At 36.5% G+C, this 23826-nt stretch overlaps 1 protein-coding gene across 6 annotated transcripts in view; it reads right to left on the reverse strand.

Annotated features, from left to right (window-relative positions):
- Positions 1 to 1102: 1102 nt before the first annotated feature.
- The window catches only part of slc4a4a (solute carrier family 4 member 4a), a 66473-nt gene continuing 43749 nt past the window's right edge, over positions 1103 to 23826 (reverse strand). For 5 of the 6 annotated variants that reach the window (XM_053653839.1, XM_053653837.1, XM_053653835.1 and 2 more), the window contains 19 exons: positions 23350 to 23507; positions 22954 to 23041; positions 22701 to 22855; positions 21381 to 21494; positions 20183 to 20357; positions 19113 to 19246; positions 17878 to 18149; positions 14170 to 14240; positions 13367 to 13552; positions 12515 to 12628; positions 11615 to 11776; positions 10633 to 10811; positions 10053 to 10125; positions 9551 to 9619; positions 9248 to 9421; positions 6879 to 7040; positions 6136 to 6229; positions 5446 to 5519; positions 1103 to 5047 (listed from right to left, as the gene is read on the reverse strand). In XM_053653839.1, coding sequence (XP_053509814.1) covers positions 5482 to 5519; positions 6136 to 6229; positions 6879 to 7040; positions 9248 to 9421; positions 9551 to 9619; positions 10053 to 10125; positions 10633 to 10811; positions 11615 to 11776; positions 12515 to 12628; positions 13367 to 13552; positions 14170 to 14240; positions 17878 to 18149; positions 19113 to 19246; positions 20183 to 20357; positions 21381 to 21494; positions 22701 to 22855; positions 22954 to 23041; positions 23350 to 23507 — 2418 coding nt within the window. In that variant the 3' untranslated portion in view covers positions 1103 to 5047; positions 5446 to 5481. Of the gene's footprint in view, positions 5048 to 5445; positions 5520 to 6135; positions 6288 to 6878; positions 7041 to 9247; positions 9422 to 9550; positions 9620 to 10052; positions 10126 to 10632; positions 10812 to 11614; positions 11777 to 12514; positions 12629 to 13366; positions 13553 to 14169; positions 14241 to 17877; positions 18150 to 19112; positions 19247 to 20182; positions 20358 to 21380; positions 21495 to 22700; positions 22856 to 22953; positions 23042 to 23349; positions 23508 to 23826 lie in introns of those variants that run through there. The other variant, XM_053653838.1, reaches the window with a different exon arrangement.

Genomic DNA, 23826 nt, shown 5'->3' on the forward strand with positions numbered 1-23826 from the left:
TAAAAATAATGATGTATGTAATTTCTTCTATTCCATTTAAGTAGAAATGTACAATTAGTCAAAATAATATTTTCAAGCAAGGATTACATTTTCATTAATATTGTCATGATATTACAGTATATCAGACAGAGTGTCATGTTTTTAAAGTTTAAGGAATTTCAGTTTGGAGGTGTGCACTTACCTTTTCTAGAAAGGCATAATAAGGAAGCAGGGGTAGTTCTAATATTCTGAAGTGTCGACAATAATAATACTGTGTATGTGGTGAATACAATGCTATATGTAGTGTATGCTTATTGGCACATACGTTATCATAATTAATCATGAATACAGTGCGACTCCCCGCCACAACTTCATGCCACTTTTGGTGTCATCAGTATATACAGTGATGGTTGGAATGATGAGCTGTTGCCGTTTTGTGAGAAAGATTAGGGCAAGTTACAAAATGTGTAAATAATTATAGGTCATTTTTTTAATAACTTAATGTACTATAGCTTTATGTTCCAAGCTTTAATCATTTGAACATTTCATCAATCATAGTTTACATTAATTATAAATATTTTTTAAAAAATGCGTAAGAAAATATATTAATATTAATCAATGATAATAAAAGGTTTAAGATCAATATGAGGAAGCTTAAATGGTTATTCAAATTCCATATAATTTATATTTTAGTAAACTGTTCTTTCAAGATTTCTTCAGTTCCTCTTTAATATAAGTAATCCACAGCATGATATTTATTTCTTCAACATTATCTCTGCTCTGGGTAATAAGACAAGATGTTAGTGTTATTGTGCAATATGATGGCACTAGATGGCACTATTGTATCATTTTGAAATGTAAAGGCAAAGATTTAAAATGAGAAATTACAAGTTTCACATTTATATAAATATAGTTATTATTATTATTATTATTACTATTATTATTATTATTGTTGTTGTTGTTGTTGTTGTTGTTGTTGTCAAAGATATTTCACAAACAATGAAATGAAATGTTTCTCCATTAAAATAAAGATAAAGATCAATAAACAGTAATAAATTAAACAAAGGCAATATTTCGTGTGACGACCCTTTGCTTTTTAAAAAAAAAAAAAAAAAAAAAAAAAAAAGGTAGTCTCACATAGAATTAGTGCAGTTTTATAAGGAAATGAGCTGTAAGTTTTATTGCGCACCTTGCAGAACCAGCCACAGTTCTTCTGGAGACTTTATATCATTATGGTTTTTGTCTGAAAAGTGTCTCTTACCACACAATATGTTGGTTTCTTTAATGACATACAGACAGAAGGACACATACATTAAGTCTTATGTTGTCTGCAGATTCAAATAAATAACATATAATATACATTATAATTGAATACATTCTAATGTATTAATTAAGAGTTTTGTTAATCAGCAGTTATGTTGGCTTCAAATCCTGTGGTTTATGCTGAACTGAATTCATGTGGTCAGTTTAATCCTTTTACTGTCTTTTACTGATTAAAATAAAGAGCGACTATTCAAGCATGAGAAATAATCTATAATGCTTTCTGTTATGCCCAGATTAATCCATCTTTTTATTTATTTATTTATTTATTTTTTTTAACTTCTAATTATTTGGTAACAGAGATTTGTAAATCTGATAAAGCATCAAAGTAAATATTATCCTTAATTTATTGCTGTAAAACATGCCCAAGTGACATTTATTTTATATTTATTATATTTGCAATGTAATGATTTTTGTGTAAGCGTTTAACTGAATAAAAAAGCTGCAGTTTTTAATAAGTATTTATAACATTGTTGTAAAATGTGAACATATAAAACATGGTAAAATACAGAGAGGCAAAAAAAAAATAATAATAATAATGCCAGTATTATTTATTAAATTCAGTTTATTTTTAATATTCATTTCTTTTTAAAAATAGACATTCTAAAATAATCACTTTAGCTGTGCGCACTAAAATGTTATCAAAAATTAAAATGTTACTGTAGTTGTAAAACATGCCACTATTCATATAAGATTTGTTTAAAAGATCTGGAATTTACCCAACACTCTTCCATTACACAAGCCCCCAAAAATATAAGTTAAAAATGCATTGATATACAGTACATTGTTAAAACTTGGTGATTCAGTATGACATAATTTACACAGAATTGTAGATTTTTTTTTGTTTTGTTTTTTGTTTTGTGAAAAAGATTTAAAAACAAAAACAAAAAAAAACTACACAGAATGTAGAGGAACAAGGCTGAAGGATCAAACACACACATGCACACACACACACACACACACACACACACACACACACACACACACACACCATACAAACACTGGGATTTTTCTCTCGCCACAGACATAACAATGAGTGGCAATCACATTATTGATATTTCACATCTACAAGACAGATCACAATGTGTGAATAATGTAGAAAGCAATATAAAATTCAGACAGTTACTAGAAAACAAGAGGCTTGATTACACTTTCTTTGCAGCCTGTATTCATGAGAGTGTATTATAATTCTTTGTAATTTAGTGTTTTGAATGCATTTTTTTACATTTCATCATTTCCTTGATAGCCTGAATAGAGTTCTGGGGTAAGATCAAGCTAATACATGTACCATACACATTTGTGCTCACAGTGTTAACACCGTGGGTATGAAGAATAGAATTTACAAATATTCAGACTTTTATAGTGACAGATATGTCGATTTAGAAAATTTGGTCCTACAATAATATATTTGTCCTATTGCTTTACTTAAAGTACTTAGTGGTGCATTAGTGTAAAGATGCACTAATCAATCATTACAATGTACAAAGGTCATTATCAATGGCATTATTGCATGTTAATAAATGAAAGGATTAAATAAAGGAATTTTCCCCCTTCATTTAGTCTTGGCCATTTCCCAGCCAGCAGAAAGCTCTCCCCTATCACATGACTCCTAGTCACCAGGGAGGGTGAAGACTAACATGTGCTTCCTCTGAGACACATGAAGCCAGCCAACCACATCTTTTCAAACTACTGCTCAGCATAACACTAACTTGGGGGAAATCACTAACGATATTCTTCCACATACATGAGCTCACAGTTGTCCATGATTGACTAATGTTGCTGTGATCTCTTGGACTCCTGGCCACTGATGGCTGTGGCATTGTCAGAATACGAAATGTATCTATTATACGGTATATGACAGGGCATGTTTGGCTTTTAAAAAACACTTACAAAGACTTTTCAGCAAGTTACAAATAATTATATGCACAGTCATAAAGCTTTATGAATACGGGCTTCACAGATGGTGAAGTTAACACTTTCTGTAAAGGCCACATGTTTAATGACCTATGAATACCTTTATAACATGTTATAATGCATGCATGAGCAATACACACATTGTTATAATTGTTTATGAAATGGCATTATTGTTTATTGCAGTGGCTATAATGCATTAATATATTACTCACAGAATGCATTATAAGCAGGGTTTATTATACACTATGGGCCAATGGAAAACAAATGGAGATAACTGAAACTGGAAAAGATATTTTTGCAACCGGAAACATTTACATATGCTTTGTTTTGACAGGACTGATTGTTATTATATTTGCAATGTAAGTGATTATTGTGTAAAAGAGTTTAACTGAATAATAAAAAAAAACTGCAGTTATGTTTTTAGATATGTGTTTTTTCCTGTTTTTTTTATTTTTTATTTTTTAAAAAGCTTTAGTTAAAAATCATTTTAAAGCTTAGTAGTTTAAAAAAAAAAAAAAAAAATTGGATAGTCAATGATATCAGCTGATAGTATTGGTACCGGAGTAGGAAAAATGGTTTTGTGCCATCTCTGCTTATAATGCATCATGTTAACAATTCATAATGCACAATGCATTCAAAAAACTATCAAGTGTAATATATTTTTTATAAGTAATTATAACATTATGTATAATGCGTTATGAATGCATTATAACATGATATGAATGTGTTTATAGTTCACTATAAATATGACCTTCACAGAAAGTGTTACAAATGACTTTTTCATGCATTACTGTGATTCTTTTTTAAGTCACTTTAGAAAGTCATTAGACTGAAAAGCAGGAAGACGTTAATTGCGGTTGCAGAGTAATACAACCATAGTGCAATGTATAAATAAGAAAGAAATTCAGACTGATATTTGGTTATTAATTGATTAGCTTAGATCTCTTTGAATAAATCTGTATTTTAAATGATTTTAATCACTCTCAAAGGGATAGAAATACACCATAATACTGTATTAAATGGAAGGTCATACAGCTAAGCAGAAATCAACACGATTAAAGGTTAAAACATCATGTAGGTATTATTCTTCACCATTATAATAATACAGTGTAACTTCAATTATTCTGTTCAATATTGTGTTCAGAAGGTACAATAGGCAGGATATTAACATTAAAACTCATGCTGAGTAAACAGGAAAAATCAACACCTCAATTCTTTTTTTCTGTATTTTTTTTTTTAAACAATTCCTTCTGTCTACAGAGGTAGAGCTACAAAAAAATGTAAAAAATAAATCAAAATATTAATTTTCCTGCTACAGGAAAATGGTAATTCCTTATACAAAAGAAAAGAAAGAAATTATCTGCCAAGAATGGAGGAGTGTTTTCTCTCCGTGCGTGGTCATAAACCCTGTACAGCATTTTCAGTTGATCAACACGAGAATGATTTGCATATGAATTGCATAGTAGTAGGAATTATTACGTCAGCCAGTGTTCTTAAGAAGTAAGCAACAACGAGTGAGCTTTATCATGTGAAACAAAATGAAGGTTTAAAATGGCATCCATGAAGATGAGAGTCCAGATGTTGTACTCTAGAGTAGAATGTATCCAGGCAGGTAGACAGATGGAAATGCCTTTAGAAGATCCCTTGATCAAACGGCTTTCCATCCAAGCAGATTCATAATTTTTTAGGTTTGTTATTGGCTAAATAGGCCGACAGAAGGAGGAGCTATAATTACACCTCAGACCCTCGACCCCTCCAGAAGTAGTCACTGTCTTCATTGTCTGAACTGTAGTCTATTCTAATTTGAGGCACATTTAGTGGTATTCTCTCTGGACTGAAAAAAAAAAAGTAAATTAATATGATTTTATTAGGACATTCAAGTCAATAAGCAACTCACTTTATAGTTATTATTTATTATGTACAAAACTCTACTTGCCATAAACTGTGGCCTTGAACACTGAGGTCTAGGCTAACTATTCAGGCCGTATCCATCACACCTACACAGAATCCTTTGCTCCCCACCTACTACCCGCCCTCATTCAGCCTGGCTCAGACCATCTCAAACCCCACTGGTCACGCATGCCTCTGCCTTACTACCACTAGAACCATGTGATAATCCCACACTAAGACCCACACCCACAAATTTAAATACACCATATTCAAACAGATATTCCCCCACACATGGACACAGATGCTCCACTCCTCTCTGACCACAAACACCTTCCGACTCACCTCGATATCGGACTGTCCTCATAGTACCGCCTTCTTTTAACACGACGTGTACCGATCAAGGAATGACTTGTCTCCTGCAGGAGAAAAAAGTGGGCAGGGTTACAAAAACTCACACTCACGCACCATAGCGTGAACATGACACAAAAATGTAAAATATTACTTCAGCTGATTAGACACAAAGGAAATGAAGTCACACTGAACTCAAGCATGCCCAAAGCATCATTAATTAGTTGCACATAAGCAAGAAATATCACATATAAAATCTATCCAGTAGTTCATTCATGCATATCAACTTGGAGCCATTTACATGCATATGCAAACACAAGCAACCTTCTGAATCGACCATCTCTCACCAATGTTCTACCATAATCCATTAAAAAAACCCTGATCATTCAGTCTCCATAGTGTATAGCAAAATAAGACCTACTCATATTGTTACACATGAGAAGTGTTTAAATTTTCAAAAGTAAAAGCATGCAACTGAAACAGAGAATCAGTAATTCAAGAGAGAAAAGGGATCAAACCAAACCAAATCTAATATTCAGCTTATGACGAGAAGATTATTATGATGATGATCATTGCTGATAAGAGACAAGATGTTAGTAACAGCATGCACCGCACTCATAAGAAGAGACAGGAACACGTGAACGAGAGGTTGGAGACTAGCTGAGAAGCTCTGCTTCTACTCACGCTCAGAGGACTTATCCCCTAAAAAAGGCTCCTGCTCCATCATATCCATGGGGATTTTAATGCTGGGAACCTTCTCGTTGAATGGGTAATCAGACTGCAGGAAGGGAAAGGGGTTCACTGAGTAGTTAGGGTAGGGAATATACCAAGGATGCCTTTAAAACAAGTGAAGTAAGGAATAAAACACGATGGGTCATGGCGCTGTGGGAAAATAATCAATAGTGGAGTGGTGATATACATTATAACATGTCCCAACATGTTTTGTTCCTTTTATACTACAGTCATTTTATTTACTATCATTTTTTAAATTAAAGAATGACACACACTCTTTATCCTATTATATTACATTACATTTAATGTTTGGATTTAATTTATTATTAGGCTTAGATTGTGTGTTCACTCTGAATGAGCTGTTACTATAGAAACAATAACATTGGAATGAATGCCTTAATATATACCTGTGATTTAGCTTGTAGCTAGCACTACTATAGATGATGTTACAGAAAATTAATTAATTAATTAATTAATTAATAGCTTCTGACCAACCAGATTTGAGAATTCAACAGAACTGTGGTATAAGGAGCAATATCATCTGGTGCTGAACAATGCAGGCATTACCACCTGGTTAGCTTAACCTTCAATGACTGATCACTGGACCACCACTACTTTATTTAAACAGTGAATAATAACACAATCTTCAATGTATGTAACAATACATAATAATAGCACAGATAAAAAAATATTACCTCCTCTATGTCACTGTCTATGCTTTCTCTTGTCTTCTTCTTTTTCTTCTCATCTTCTTTCTTCTTTTTGTCCTTTTCTGGTATAACATCATCCAGGAAGCTGAGGTCATGTTGAGAGAAGATATAGTCCATAGCCTTCCTCACAGCCACCAAAGCTAGGATCTGGCCAATCACAGTGCACAACCAGACACACATCATTACTTTCAGTCCAGACAGTCGACTCTAGAATTATTGGCTTAAAACATTGAAATAGTGCATTGTTTTCTACTTTTTACGGTACATTATTTCAAATATTATATTATCTTGCTAAAAGTTAGCAGAGAAACAAAAGTTAGCTCTTTCTGTAACATCAACTTTGGAAACACTTGTAGATGTAAGATGTTGCATTTTAGTGCAATGTATCAACTTTGGAGACACTTGTAGATGTAAGATGTGGTATTTTAGTGCAATTTATCAAGTTTGGAGACACTTCAACTTGCAATTCCAACTCAACTTGGGGTAGTCTTCTCAACTGCCAGTTCCTTCCCTATTTACGGAGCGATGTCAAATCAACATGGCCGTACTCTGTGCACATAGTAAAGTACATCTTCTCCACTTTTAAATCAGTTTATAGCAGTATCGGCTTCAGATCAGTTAAAATATAGAACCAACACTTGGTTAACTCTATAATATTTGCCATATTAATCACTGTTTTGAAAAGGTGATCATCAACGTCAGAGTTGTCACTAACTAAGTGTGAGCTTTACGTGCTGACAGAGTAAATAAAAGACACTTTTGTGGAGGTGTCCATGTTTTTTTTCCACTTCTGTGGAGGTGTCCATGTTTTTTTTTCCACGTTGCACATCAAATGAGCTGAAGTGGGAAATGACGTTATTACAACATACAAATTACTGTTTACAATACACCATGAACACAGCATTTTATGTGGATGTGGTTATTATCACGTTAAAAGATCCATCTAAGGCCAGATCTTCATCTCCTAGCAGGGGCAATAAGGTTTTGGGCTGCAATATCCTGGTAATTAGCAGAATTCATTACGCCCCTGAACCACTAACTACAAAACAGCCCACAAGCATCAATAATCCAGAACCATATTTTACGGTCTGTATCATATGCTTTTCCTTGTGCGTGGGCTTCCTTAGTGTAACCCTTCCAAACGGTGTACTGTTATGTAGGTAGTGTCTAATTTTGAATCTTGACACACCCAAGAATCAACTAAATTGTGCTATTTGGAAACTGAGATCTTCTCTGCCTCCTTCACCATCCTCTCCTTGTGTAATGAGAAAGTATGCTCATATTTTTTTTGATATTTTCTCTTAAGGCCCTGATTGTGCTTAGTGCTATTTTTAGATGCAGTTTCCACCAGAGAATCAGGGTCCACACTCAGTACACATCTAGCTAGTCTTGTTTATCTTGCTGGCAACAACTGCTCTTACAGGCCAAAACACAGCTACCACACTCAGGTAAAACAGAAGGGATCTGCTTTCAAAAATCTACCCCAAGATTCAACAAAGCTTTCCACAACACTCTTGTACACACATATACTTAGGAAGCTACCCAAAGGCGATGATACAGAGGCACTGTTTTATATTTTGTGGCCAGAAAGTCAAATTTTCCATAATTGAGGACTCTTAATGAAGCATCCACACGCAATGCACTGAGGTTATTCCCAAGCATATAATATACATATGTCTAATAAAAAAATAACTATATATAATATAACTGCTATACTGTCACCTTCATGAAGATGAATACAAAACATAATAAAGAAGAAAAATGATGGCATCTTCCACACTGACCAGGGACAGCTAGACAAACTGCAAAGAGTTAATGATACAATTCAAGGTCTGTGTATTCAGTGAGGTTGGAAGTCAATGCCACTGGACTATACAGTATTTACTGAGGGTGCTTAGAAGTTATAATCTTTGAGATAGTTCACAAGATACATTGCTTTACCACTACTACATTTTTCGTTAAAAAGCATAACAGACTATCACATTTGCATGTGCCTGTAAGGCTGCATATATGTATATATATATATATATATATATATATATATATATATATATATATATATATATATATATATATATATATATATATATATATATATGTATATTAGCTCTTGCAAATCTATCTGTTGCAAATGTGCAAATGACAACTTTTTGGAAGAATTTTATGGAAATAAACACTAACAGTCAGATTCCCAAACACAAATGAGCCGTAGTCTACTCTATTGTTGGAAATGGTGCATTCTGTGAATCCTTTTCTAAACTACTACTTGGCATAATTTGCACTGAAAATCACCTCTAACGTTTAGTGCCATTCTGAAGCAAGCACAGTGACATCTGTGAACCATGTGAACTCACCATGACAGGGAAGATGATGGCAGCCACGGTGGACTTGAGGATCCAAAGCAGAGCCAGGCACAGCAGCTGGACAAAGGTGAAGAGGTGAACTTTTCGCAGTGGCACATGCCGCAAGTAGATCAGGTCTGGCTGGTGCTTGGCAGGCATCAGAAGCAGCTTCAGGCGGTCCATGAACTGAATGAGCAACAAAATAAACCATTATGGGAAACTTTGTTATGAAAGATATTAGGAAAGTTAAGACATGGGTGGTGGGAAATCTGGAGAAAGAAAGATGAAAGATGGACCGACACGTGACTGACTCACCTGCACTCCATTGAGCGAGGCCACACCCATATAGAGGAAGACTCCATAGAGGACAGGCATGGGGATGAACTGCAGAGAGGGACACAGCAAACTTTTCACTGTTTATACCCATTCTTTAAGAGAAAATGATGGTCCAGTGGTTACAGCCTTGGGCTGAGTTATTATCTAGAATCAACATTAGACCTTTTGCTAGTTCCATTATGCATGGAATAGTGCTGGAACCACACACAACTGGCCAAGAAATGACAACTATCCAGTAAGTTGTGAGCCTCTGATTCAGGGGGACTACAATATAGATCAAAATTTGTTATATATGATTTACCCGAATTCCTCAAAATTAAGCCACTATGCACTTCAACCATTTTAAATCCCATGTTCTGAAGCCCAAAACACAATCATTCAAAGCAAACGTATCCACTTTCTAATTTTTCACCATGTACAATGTGTATTTGTGATACCTAACTTAATTTGTTTACAGTTCCTGTGAGAAAAGTTGGTTTACCTTAAGAATGGGAGACATGAAGACAGAGAGTCCAGTGAGAAGGAACACAAATACACCAGTTACCCTCTGCTCCCTGCAAAAGAATCATACAACCCATCTTGGTGCTCTTGCTAACTTAAAAACACACTCCATTGCCATTATAACAAATTCAAATGTCATTAAAAAAAATTATTAGTGTATTTCTGATACTTTAGCTTCTTAGGTTGTATTTTCTAAAAAACCTATTTGTTTGTGTAGCTTACAGCTGCATCAATACAGCCTTCCTGAAGTTTAACCAAATAAGCAGGTCTCTCAAAACAAGTGCCCCACTGAGCTTAATGCCAGCATGTAGCAGCAAAGAAAATCACCCTGTTGTTATCACTACATGTACTTTAACATTAAACTGATAAACAAACACAGCTTTGCTTGCCCACAGAGAGCAGACACTGATTGTACAGTACAACCTGTATTCAATTTAAATTGAATTTTCAAACATAATATACTGTACGCATCAACATCACCACAATGCAATCTGAAATAGAGCTACCACAGTCTAACTCCCATGAATCTGCCATGTGGAGATTTAGTTGCTGAAACTTACCTGACTCCCAGAAATTTAGGTTGCTCTCCTGGGGCTGAGGTCTCTGTCTCCATCTTCAGACTGTCTATGTGGGCAATGGAGATGACGGTAGCAGCCACGTACCAAGGCAGACCCATGAAGGAGCACAGTGCAATCAATATAGCGACCCAGAACAGGTCCAGATGGTAGCCTGCACCTTTCTACAACAGAGAAACCATGGATATGAGGTTAAAAAGAGCCATGTTGTGAGGCCTACTGCTTCTGAATGCCCTGCAGAATCATACACAGATCAGTATACCATCAAAGAGACTTAGAAACTTTCAGTCAACAGCTCTTGAGTTACTGGTGCAATAACAGGTTTTACAATAAAAGTTACTTCAAGGCCTTTATGGTAATCCACACTCAAAACTGCACGTGTGTAACCTGATTCACACCCTCTACACTCTTAAAACAGCAGTAAAACCACTTCCGTAGCTTTGGTACTGCATAGAGAACATAGTCACAAGGCAAGTATCATGTTACGTTGCCCAAAGGCAAATGGATGGATTGTTTTTTAGCCACTTCACAATTGCTTCCTTGTTGGGCTCCTCAACAACTATTCTAACTGAGAGCAACAAAGAAGATGGTTAAAAGCATAGGCCTGCTATAAGTGGAGGAAAATAACTATGATTTTTGGGCGTCATGTCATAAATAGAAGCAGCATACAATGGAAAATCTGGGACATTGTTCCAAATTGTAAAAAAAACAAAAAATGCCCCAATTTCTATGCTTTCAATCAGCTCTGATTCACCTGCCTTGCTCAAAGGAAGCTATTTTGTTACATCAAAGTCTTTATTCACTTCCTAAAAATAAAACCGGAGCCAAATAAAAGCTCCACGATGTTCACAGGAGATAAATATAGAGGAACTGGCACAGAGTGCAATCCTAGCTGTGATGGAGGTCTTTCCTGGGTTCCTGGGGTGCTCAAAGCGAGCGTGCTAATCCATCTCTCAGCATGCGCTACCTTCAGCTTATGCTCCTTCCGGTTGACTATGACAGCTGTGATCTGCTGGTCCATGAATAGCAGAATGGTGACCAGCAGGGCAGGAATGGCTGATGCCAGGTAAACCCACCAGGGGTTGCCTCCAAACGGTGCCACAAACCAGCCACGATGTGGGCTTGTTGGCTGAGGAATAAGAAAGTGGTTGATATTATTATCATGTCTAATAATAAAGTCAAGGACATTTTTGTCATTCCATCCAGTTGTAAAAATGTATCAAATGGTAGAGCTTTTCAAATACCATTTTCTGTACAGCTCACAACTACCAAACCCAACTACATAGGCAACTGATTTAAAACTGTTGCACATACAGGTGTAGGGCTCCAGAAAGCACAATTTTTCACTGCTTTATAAAGTTTTTTTACCCCCTGTATCAAAACTTGTAAGCGCAGATCTGTGCAGCATTAATTGGGCACCGTGTGCAGCTACCTCTCAGCTCTACATTCCAATAGATTAAGACATAAATAATAAATTAAGACAGCTGACTAGGAAAATGTAACAATAATTGGATATTTAATAACAGAATATTAAGAACATTGGATATTTTTTGCCCTGCCACTGGACTGGTTTATAGCATCACACCTGCTGATTAGTCACTATAATCTTTTTCCATGTAAAATTACTCTCTGATTTATTTCCTTGTGTTTATATGATTTCAATTTTCAGATTACGTCTGGGTTAAAAAATTCTTTCTGCAGTTATTTTTAGATGAAAAAAAATCATTACTGTAAAAGATAGAAGAAAATGTGATAGAAGATTCAGTCCATATGGACCACCACCATTCAGTGCTTGGTTATGAAATTCTGCAAAAATTTTGGAATTGTAGGTGGACATTTTTGGCATATACCTGAGGAAAAGACTCACCTTAAATTCGGTTGGCACAATTAGCTTTGGTGTGTTGACTCCTACCAAAGCATCAACACAGCAGAAAATTAGGATGGCCAAGATGATGGCGAAGTCACTGATGAGTTTCCTCACCTGGGAAAAAGAATCAAAACAATTTCAGCTATCTAGTTGACCCTTGTCCAATTCATAATGATCCAACTCTGTAATTCCCACCTTCTCGCACAACAATTGGTCAATTATAAAAGGCTTGCAACAACTATTGGCCAAATTTTTGCCTCTCAACCATTAACCTACTCTCAGCGAATGCGTGAAGGTGAAGCGCCGTTGTGTACGACGTCAATGACAATAGTAGCAAACGACAGCTATCCTGAGTCAAAACAATGCCCATGGCCATATAAGGTCATTTTAAATTTCATGTTATCAATTGCTTTGTATTACCATCCCCCCTCCCCCCCCCCACCCCCTTTGGAAAACCAGAATATGTTCACCCTAGCTTTTGTGATGTAATGTTACCTGCATCAGGGACAGTGATCTTTTATTTATTTATTTTTATTAAAACAAATACAAGCATTGAACATGTTTTAAGCTTAAACTAAGCTCTAAATAAAAGTATTTTAGATCATATTGCTTTTCTCTTGGCTTTATTTACATATGTCGCCATGAAGTAATGCAAATGTAATCAGATTACATTGCTTTCATATTGTGATACTTTTAGATTACATTACTGATTACATTTTTCATGAAGTCATTTGGAACCGTAATGGAATAAATTTTTAAAGTAACTCTCCCAAGCCTGAGGCTAAACTGGAAACAGAGCATCTGGGTTGATGAAGGGTTGAGGAAGGAGAATCAGAAAGAAGAGTTGCTTACCGTGGTGGGGAAAAATGGACTGAACTTGAACTTTTTCAGACACATAGAGCAGGTGTAGGTGCCAAAAAACAGGATGAAGGACATGAGGGTGATGTCAGGCACATAGTTACAGGCCTGTCCCACCAACTCTCCGCCATACTTCAGACATTCCTTCTTTGTCAGAGAGGACCAGGTAGTATTTAAGGGCTTTTAGAAAGAAAAGAGAAGCTTCAGTTACATGTGGTTTGCTTAGACTTCAAGAATCCACAGTAGCAAACTCCTCTGTTCTGTGTTGGAGTTTATGGCACCAGTTCAAATTACCTTTAAATGGAGGGCTGTTACTTACTCTGTGCTTGGATCTGGCTTTAAACATCTCAAAGTGTTGTGATGTCACTTAATTTTAATACTAAAGGCATTCTGATTTTATACCCATAGGAACACATTTGTCCCCTAGTCAACAATGAATGATTTCAACAAAGAGATTGCCTTTGGTCATTATGTTTCAGTGACCTCTGATTGAGGGCACAAGCTCAAAGAACCCATTGTGACCATTTTCAGTATTATTACTAAGAGATAATATGACAGTGGTAGTTAATTATGGCTAAGGGGGAAGGATAACGAATCAAATTTCAATTGAATCTGGGGCAATATTGAAACAGTGGTATGTGATTTCAGGCAGATAAAAAGGTTGTGGTCGTGGATTAGTCTTCCTCAAAGACGTATAGATTGTTCAAACTATCAAAAGGAAGCCGGCAATCTGTTAGTTCCTTAGCAATACCCCACACATAGGAAAGCAGTTGATATTTTGAAATTTGGCAACTTACTAGATCGGTGTAGTTGTAGAACCACATAGAGGTCTCCTCTGGTGAATCAGTGAGCACGTTTGAGCTGTTTACTGAAAGAAATGCATTTACATTTATTTACATTTATTCATTTAGCAGACGCTTTTATCCAAAGCGACTTACAAATGAGCAAATAAAACATAAAAAGAACACATAAAACACTGACCCATACATAAGAACATGCAATACAAAACTAGAGGATTTTAAATGGATGACTGCATGTATTGTCAGGCTGCACAATATATTGTTTGGCCTTAGAGATTCTGGTACTGCAAAAATCACAGAGATCACAAAGGTAAATTATGGGTTTTTTTGAGTATTTTTATTAATCACAGGAGTTCCAGATCAATTTTCTGTAGGTGTTTAGACAACAACATGGCATTGGTGTAATTTTATTTATTTATTTTATAAATGTTTGGTCAAATTAACGCAGGTCAATCCTTATGCATGACACATTACAGTTCACCAGTTGGTTTTAATATTGGCATATCCCAAATGCAATGAATTTCAATATAATTGTAATATATCAACCGTAATATTGTTCAGCTGGTGGTGAGCAACACAGCACATCTGGGCCATTGCATGGTGAACGCTGGGACATGCTTGACTCCCCTCCACCAATGTTAATCTTTTATTAGTAGCCTCATCTAATTTCCACCGAGTTCTTGTTTCTCCCAGTGTACTTGCAGTGTGCTTAGGGGTAGGGGCGGATATAACCCCTCGGAGGAAGGTAGTAGGTGGCGGATGAGTATACTAACCCCCTGGCGACCTACCCATGCAGGGAGAAATTAACCCTGTCACATCCGATCTGCATTGCCGGCCTATCACAACAAACACATGCATCAGCTGTTACATATGAAGCAGAGATGACTGTTCACAGTACAGTGAATAGGTGCATGATGCTGCTATGCTCTGGTACAGTGAACACATTCAAGTTTTATTATCTCAACTGGACAATAGTTGGATAAAAGCTTTCTACACTACCTTAAAATGGCTAGTCATGCTACATAGTGCCCCCAATGTCACTGTTTTAATATATATTTTCAGATTGCAAAGGTTTTTCCCCAGAAATCTCGGTTACTAATCATCAGCCAGCCCAAAAGAACAGCATACTACTACTTAAAAGTAGCGTGCTACTTTTGGGATTCCTATTCTTGATAAGAAATTAGCTGAAAAGGTTGATTAAACGTTAATGCTGGAATTAATCATTCATACACCATATGAATAACAGAAAAGATGAACTTGTTGAAATTGATCTGAAAGTCCCTGAGTCATTTGTGATCATCAGCAGGCAGCATGAAACAGAATCAAGTGGTTTACATAATCCTAAACATAGCAATTTGTTTAAAAAAATGTGTTATCTCTAAAAGCATAAGCACAAACGCATAGTGCAATCTTATATATCAAAAGTATATAAGACACATACTATGTCCTCTAGTTTGTACTGTATTTCTAGGGCATACAATAATAGGCCAGTAGCAACCTAGGGTAACAAAAAGGCCAGTTTGTGCTAAATCAGATTTGATTCACAAAGCAATTACTGTAATATGCATCAGTGCATACGTGCAGACAAAAATGGAACAGACATTTTAGCTCTCTTTCTCAGCCCCTATCACTACTTGCACTACTTATTTACTGGGGTAGATTGAATATAGCAAGATCACAATTATATAAAAAAAAAACAACACACACACACACAAACACACAAAAACTTTTCAAACACTTACTGGAGCATATTAACCTACTAATTAAGGTTTTAACTCTACAATTCATACATGAATTATTAATTCTGTCATGAATCTCCAGCAAACGTGACTGTTATGATCTATACACTGCTATTAAATGGTCTAGTTCCTTCCATCTTTAAGTCATACATCTGCTTAAGAAACCCACACTCAACTTGCAGAATGTTGTTACCTACAGAGCTCTTTCCTTCCTTCCTTCCCAGGAACTTGGAGTCCTCAGACAATTCATAATTCAACTAACTGACTACCTGAATGCCCATCAGTCTGATTACAAGGCCATGCATTCTACAGAAGTAGCCTTCCTTAAAGTCATTAACACAGAACTCCATGTCTTCACATTCCTTGATTTGTCTGCAGCTTTTGCCAATGGGACTCACTAGATCCTCATTTCCTTTCATGCTGAATTTGGGATTGGGAGCTACGCTCTGTTTCTAGTTCTCATCATACCTAGTATATTGATCATACCACATACAGTACAATATATGAGAAAAAGTATGTGGACACCTGACCCCCACACCCATATGTGATTCTTCCCCGAATTGTTGCTACAAAGTTGGACGCACGCAATGGTACATGATGTCTTTCTACGTTGTAGCATTAATGGTCTGCACTTATATAGTGCTTTTTTAACCTTAGCGGTTCTACAAAGTGCTTTATAGCACTGTGTCTCATTCACCCATTCACACACACTGATAGTAGCAGAGCTGCCATGCAAGGTGCTAGCTTGCCATCAGGAGCAACTTGGGGTTCATTGTCTAGCCCAAGGACATTTCGGCATGTGGGCCACCCCCATTACAATTTCCCACAAAGCAAGGTTTATAAAGACATAGTTTGCCAAGTTTGGGTGGATGAACTCAAGTGGCCTGCACAGAGCCCTCATGAATTGGAACACAACTGCACCCCAGGTCTCCTCGCTCAACATCCGTGCCTGACCTCATTAATGCTCTTGTGGCTTGAAGAAGTTCGGTTTCATCGCTTCACTACTGGAGTCCCTCAGGGGTAAGTACTTGGTCTGCTCATGTTCTCACTGTATACTAAGCTACCAGGGGTCAGTGGTCAGGTCTCATATCACTGCTATGCTGATGACACACAATTGTACTTCTCTTTACCTCCATCCGCATCCCAAGTCTCTCAGAAGATATCAGCCTGCCTTTCCAAAATGTCTTCCTAGAGGAAGTCTCATCTGAATTTCAGCCTTGTCAAAACTGATATACCTACAGGATAAAAGCTCCCCCCTGCTGAACCTGGCAGTCAACAGATTCTGCAGATTTCTTCTTTATAATGTCTTAAGTCTTCCACTCAGAATGGCCTTGTGCCTCAACTGGTTTTGCAAATGTCTAAATACCTTTCTCGTCATACAGTACCTGGAGTTACATGTTAACTTTCCTTCCACTTAGTTTGAATTGCTCAAAATTGTTTTGGTTTTTTTTGGGGTTTTTTTACATATTTTTTTATTTTATTATATTTTTACATATTTTTTTAGGGCAGTGGTAGCTCAGTGGTTAAGATGTTGGACTACTAATTGGACGGTCATGAGCTCAAATCCCAGTACTGCCAAACTGTCATTGTTGGGCCCTTGGGAAAGGCCCTATAAATGAAATAAATGTAAGTCGCTCTGGATAAGGGCGTCCGCCAAATGTCGTAAAAATTAAAACATAAACTAACATATGATTCTTGTTTATATCACTTCTACTGTTAAATGAATAAGCAATATATGCATTCATGCTGTCATAAGTAATGTTTGCATCCCCAGAGGACATGCTGGAATGACGACAACGTAACATGGTGGCATGACATGATATGACAAGACAGCATAAATAGCATAACATGATGTCGTTACAGGACCCAATATGTCACATTTACCTGACCTGATGTGACACAACATGGCCTAAATATCTAAGCCCAGATTTTCATTAATGTTGGATCTAGACATACTATTCCCTACCTATAGTGGGTGACATGCACATGCAGTCATACTGCGTGACGTGGTCGACTATGTAGTCAGAGTTGATGGGGTAGTGGTGGGCAAGCTTCAGCATCTTCTTGAAGGAGTCATAGATGAAGATGAAGCTGATGAGTGAGGAAAAGCCCTCTTCTGTGAAGCGCGTGAAGTATTGCACCAGGAAACTGGCGTCTGTGGCCACCAACAGCAGGAGGAAGAAGGCTGACCACAGGCCAATCCACAACCGGAACTCCAGGTAATTAAACTCGTTATCTCTGCAACAACAGAGATTGTTTTAACAGTAAACAATATTGATTATGTGACTTAAAGAAGAATTACAAATTGGGACTATAATAACACATTATTTAATACAGTGTTTAATACAAGCTCATAAGTAAAGGTAAAATACATAATGTATATTAATATACTCCAAAAGTCCCTTTAAGCACTTTTAAACAGCTGATGTCACAATGTGCCTATTAAGCCATTTTAAAATTCACACTATGAATAAAGAGGTAATACAGACACACACACACACACACACACACACACACACACACACACACACATATATATATATATATGTATATATATATGTATATGTATACATTTGAATGTCAGTGCTAAAATTAAGCAAAAATTTTAAATATTCACAATACTATTTACAATACTATATATTCACTTATTTAAGCCTAAAGCAAATGTGGCGTGTACATAGTGTAATGTATGCCATTTTATCAAAAAAAAACAAAACAAAACAAAACAAAAAAAATAGGGCAAAAAACCACTGCCATATAAAAGGCTTATGGTTGAATGGTGAAGTTAATGCCCATGTGTAAATATATTTCTGAAACAATAAGCATTTTTAACGAGACGTTTTTACTTAAAATTAAACTCTTTCCACAAACAAGTATTTTTCCATTTGAACTTAGGAGATAGAAGCAGCCAACAATTTGGGAAATTTAACAAAAGCCTCCTGGCGGGCAAAGCTCCATCATGAATATGAATTTTAAATATATAATATTATTTTTTTGTTTTCTTGGTAATTCCATAATTTTAGATGTATTCATTATAGCATTAATTATTCAATCATTGTTATTTTAATTTTAAAAAATATATTTTTTAAAAAGCTTCTATGAGCAGGTGTGTCCTAACTTTTGACTGGCAGTGTATATACAGTATGTCCTATTAGGGGTCATTGTTATGCTGTGTGTGTGTATATAAAAGAGAATAAAAACCTGCTGAAGTTGAAGAGGAGTCTCTCAAACACAAGTACTGGCCCTGTACTGCTGAGGATGGTGAGGGGCTGTCCAGCTAAGAGGCAGAAGACAGCTCCAGTCACGGCTGTGCCCAGAAAACTTTCCAGCACACCCTGCACAGAGCCAGTGAGGTGAGGGTTACCAATGCAAAGCCATGCAGCAGAGGCTAGACTAATTTGCCTTGCACACCAGCTTACCTTGACCCAGTAAGGTTGCGTGTAGGTATGTGTGCTAGTCAGTGTTAGAGGCTAGTGAGGATCTTTCTGTCCTGACATGAGGTCATCATGCGCAGTTGGTTATGTGTGGTGTTATCTGGGGTGTGTGTGTGTGTGTGTGTGTGTGTGTGTGTGTGTGTGTGTGTGGGTATGTATGGTCCAGTTACTGATGAAGGCAAGCTTCATTGTTCTGTTTATCAGTAATAAATGCCCTTGGTGGAGGTCTCTTATACAGTGCCCTCCACTAATACTGGCACCCTTGATAAACATGAGCAAAGAAGGCTGTGATATTTTGTTAAAAAAATTCACAAAAATACTCTGCTCTCATGGATATCAAACAATTGCAAACAAAACACAGCTTTATCCAAAAACATATATTTGTTAAATATAGGTGTGCAACACTTATTGGCACCCCTATGAATTCATACAAAAAAAATATATTTGAAGTATATTCCCATTGATATTTTATTTTTTTTTAGTACACCTGGGTGACTAGGAACAGGAAATTGTTCGACCATGACTTCTATTGGTTGAGGGCACGGTAGTTAAGCAATCATTAGATCACTTTGCAAATCATAGTAAGTGTTAGTTTTAGTTTTTAAAATATCGACTTATTTATATTGTATATGTAGTTAAATCGAATGTTTAATAAATTATAACCCATAATCTGAATATCAGGCTTGAATTTGTATAATACACATTACATTATAGTGTTTTATTCTATACAGTTACACTCAATGATGGCAGTACAGTCTATATAGTAGACTGTAGTATAGTAATAAACTATCATTAAAAGTAGAACAAAAATACTACAAGTAGTATAATGTGTTTTACCTGCATGTTGTCCGTGGCATCTCCCAGCAGACCACCAAAAGTGATTGCATTGGTAACTGTTCCCAAATAGATGAACAAGATGGCAGACAGCGATTGGATGTGTAGTGCATCATAGAAATCACTGGCAAAGAACGGGGCTTTCCTTTTAATGTCAAGTATAAGGCCTCCACAAAAACTGAATAAAAAGAATACAAAACAGTTTGAGTCATATCACAGGCTTATATGCTACAGTCGGCAGTTTAAACAAAACTCTTATATTCTTAAAAAAATACACTAGGAAACCAGAGCTCAGTGATCTACAAAATGTAAACACAAGGCCATATTCAGAGTTGTGCTGCATGCCTAGTGAAGAGATATTACCGAAAATTGCACACATCGCTATTATGACCCCAGGCATAACTACATAAATACATAAGGTGAAGTTTGTTTGTTGAAAAAGTGGTGTGTTTCATTTATGTATGACTCTGACCTGCTGAACTAAAGGCTTTTTATGTGATATCAGCTCAGTGCTTTTGTCCTGTAAACACTCTTAAAAACAATGAAATGTCATTCAAAGCTAAAATTCAACGCAAAAATGTGGCACTATTAATTGATTATTAATTGTCCACAATTTTAAGATTATTCATGCAGAATAGACCAGAAGTTTATGCTAGATGTTTACTTGAATGCTTATAATCATCTCATTTATACCATTCTTTTCATCATATTAGTCTTTCTTGTTTTACGTTGTCTCAAGCTTTTACATTGCTTCATAACGTTCCCCGCATAAATTTAACATAAGTATTGAACTTAAGTTTACAAATACCATTATGTATATTATAATAGCACACCAATGCTTTCATATTCTACACAATCGGTTTATACTAATATCTATTTAATATTACAAAGCACTCAAACCTGGTCTTCAGACAAATTCTGTTCTTGGACTATATGAGAATGTCAGAGGTGACGTTCCAATGATAAAATAAAGTAATATTTTGTACAGTGTCAGCCACATCATCGATATTATGCAAGTGAAACCATTTCAACTCTTTTAAAATGGGTTTGAGAAATCAGCCTGGAGTCTTCCTGTTTCTCAGATCTCTTAACCTCACAAGACACTGGCACTTTACAATGGTTGTTCCCTTTTGAGTTGCTATTCATAGAACTGCTGACCTGAGGGAAACATAATAGAAAAGAGAGGAACTTAATAACTCACCGCCCTGTCTTTTTCAGCTCATCACCGACGGCGTGTCCTCCACCACCGTGGCCTCCATCATGAGGCGTGTCTCCATTCATCTGTGCGTTGTCACCTCCAGCGTACATGTTCTTCCTGGAAAACAGACACAAGCAGACAGAAGACGCTGAATAGGACAGTCAGTATGAACAGTGTCCCCACTTAGCCAGTGCTTTAAGGACACTTTCACATTTATTAGGCTGTTCACTGAGTCCTAACCAGAGCCAAGCTGATACTTTTGGCTTTTTCAAGCCATGCTAAATAAACGGCACCTTTTGGATGTGCAGATCTTTTGGGCAAGTGAGAACACCAAAATAACCTTTTCAAGAGCATCTGAGTGAGGTACTCTTAGTCCGATTCCAAGTGAACAGTTTGATAGTGACAAAGTGATTCAAATTTGATCAACTGGAGGAAGTGAACCAAACATACTGTGCCAAAGGACAGCACCATAGCTCTAAAGAAATGCCATGTGTTCTGGGTATTTGGAACAAGAAGTGACCGAAAATAAATAAATAGCTGAATGCAATACAGAACACATTGTAAACAGTAACTTATATAATCACATTTTTAAAATAAAATTATTTATTTAACGCTGGCTCTGTGGGCAATTTCGTGCTTCATAGATGCTTTTAGCAAAGGTTTTGAACTTTTTTCATTCACCTAATTTCAACATGCAGTAACAAACAAACCATAAGTATCAATTTTCCTCTGACTGAACTCTGAAAAAAGTGCAAAAGTGCCCTAAGACTAGACAAATACTAAAGAAAAAACAGATTTTGTACAATTTCCATAAGTCATATTAGTGTCCAAGGTATGAATGCGTTGGGGTGAAGATGATTTATGTGATTAGCAACTATGTACGTCATTTTTTTGCAAATCAGCACACTTATATACATAAACATCCCACTGAACAACAGAGTTAATGTTTTTGTTTTCAATGTCTTCTAAGCTATCCAAAATCCTTTCAAATAAATTACTAGCAGGTCAAGGCATCAGCATGCACTCACCTGTCCTGCACAGATGAGAAATTTATTTAACTGCTGCCCTGCTCCTTTTCCTCTTTGACCGAATGCTACTGGCTACTCTATATGAAAGTCACTAACTGCACCGCAAATAGGATATGAAGCATTAGCCTCTTTGGTGATAGACACATGAATCTTAAAAGGAAGGCCTACAAACTTATCTACTCATTTTTGATCATTATGAAAAAGTAGCAGGAAATCTAATGAAATCATAATGATCTATAAAAAAAAAACAACAACATATAGATAGATGACATGCCAATCTTAATCGAATCTGGACCTTTTGTCTGAAGATGGGAGGGACTTTGGAGGTTCTATCCTGATGGCAGGGTCCCATTCGCCAGGAGGGAGGACAATGACCTCATCCAAGAACTCGTCGATGCCAGCAAGCAGATCTTGTCTGTCCTTGGCTTTGTACGCAATATCATGGAAAACCTTCATAATGAACATGTTGGTCAGTATCTAAAGGCTAAAAATCATAATAAAGCAAAATAGATATAGGGTGTAGGCTGAACATTTCTTATTTCTCATACCTCATCAGACATAAGGGTGGCAATGGCTCTACCAATTTCATGATATGACTTGGCTTTGCCTTTGGGGCCGAGAAGAATAAAAAGGAACCTGTATGGAAAAATTGTAATATACCGTGCATCTCAGAATAATTCGAAATGGTAGATGAAGTGAAACTATTTGACACTTTCATAAATAAATAAATACATAAATAAGCATTTACTTAGATCATGGAGGCCCAGACCTGTTCATGGTGACCTACAAAGTTTTCTCTGATCTCTAATCTATATGCAGCTAATCAAATTATTCATGACCTGACACTTGAGCTTAATCAAAGTCTGTCTCCATGAGCAGCCAAGGGTTTTAGATAACAAAATATTTGGTGAGTTCAGATTTGTGAAGTATGGTTTAGGTCATACCTGGTTGGAACTGGCACTTCTGTTAGTGCTCCCAGCATGACAGCCTGCTGCAGCCTCACAAAGGCCACAAAGGGTGCATCCAGGAAGTCCACTTCCCCGACTAGCACATTGGAGGCTTCGGCATCCCTGGGCAACTTCTTCATAAACTTGTTCTTCAGCTGAAAGGACAGTCATGGTGGCAATTTAATGAACCCAGCAAATACAGAAAAAAAAAGACTGCCCAAACAAAGTCTTGGACAAAGACTGAGCTCTGTTGTTCTACAAGCCAAACCAAGACATAAATGGTGGTAGATGTATTCCTGGGAATGGCAACAAGTGTCCATTTATCCAAACGAGGCTGGTGTTCAGCAAGTGCCTTGTCTTAGTCCTGCATACCATTTCATTTTCCACAAAAACCATTGGTAACGTTGACAATGAAGCGAAATGATGCCATGCACCCACTTCTGCTGACATACTGAAGTACAACTTCAAAGCTCA

This window comes from Ictalurus furcatus, chromosome 22 (assembly GCF_023375685.1).
Source record: "Ictalurus furcatus strain D&B chromosome 22, Billie_1.0, whole genome shotgun sequence".
Taxonomy (NCBI): domain Eukaryota; kingdom Metazoa; phylum Chordata; class Actinopteri; order Siluriformes; family Ictaluridae; genus Ictalurus; species Ictalurus furcatus.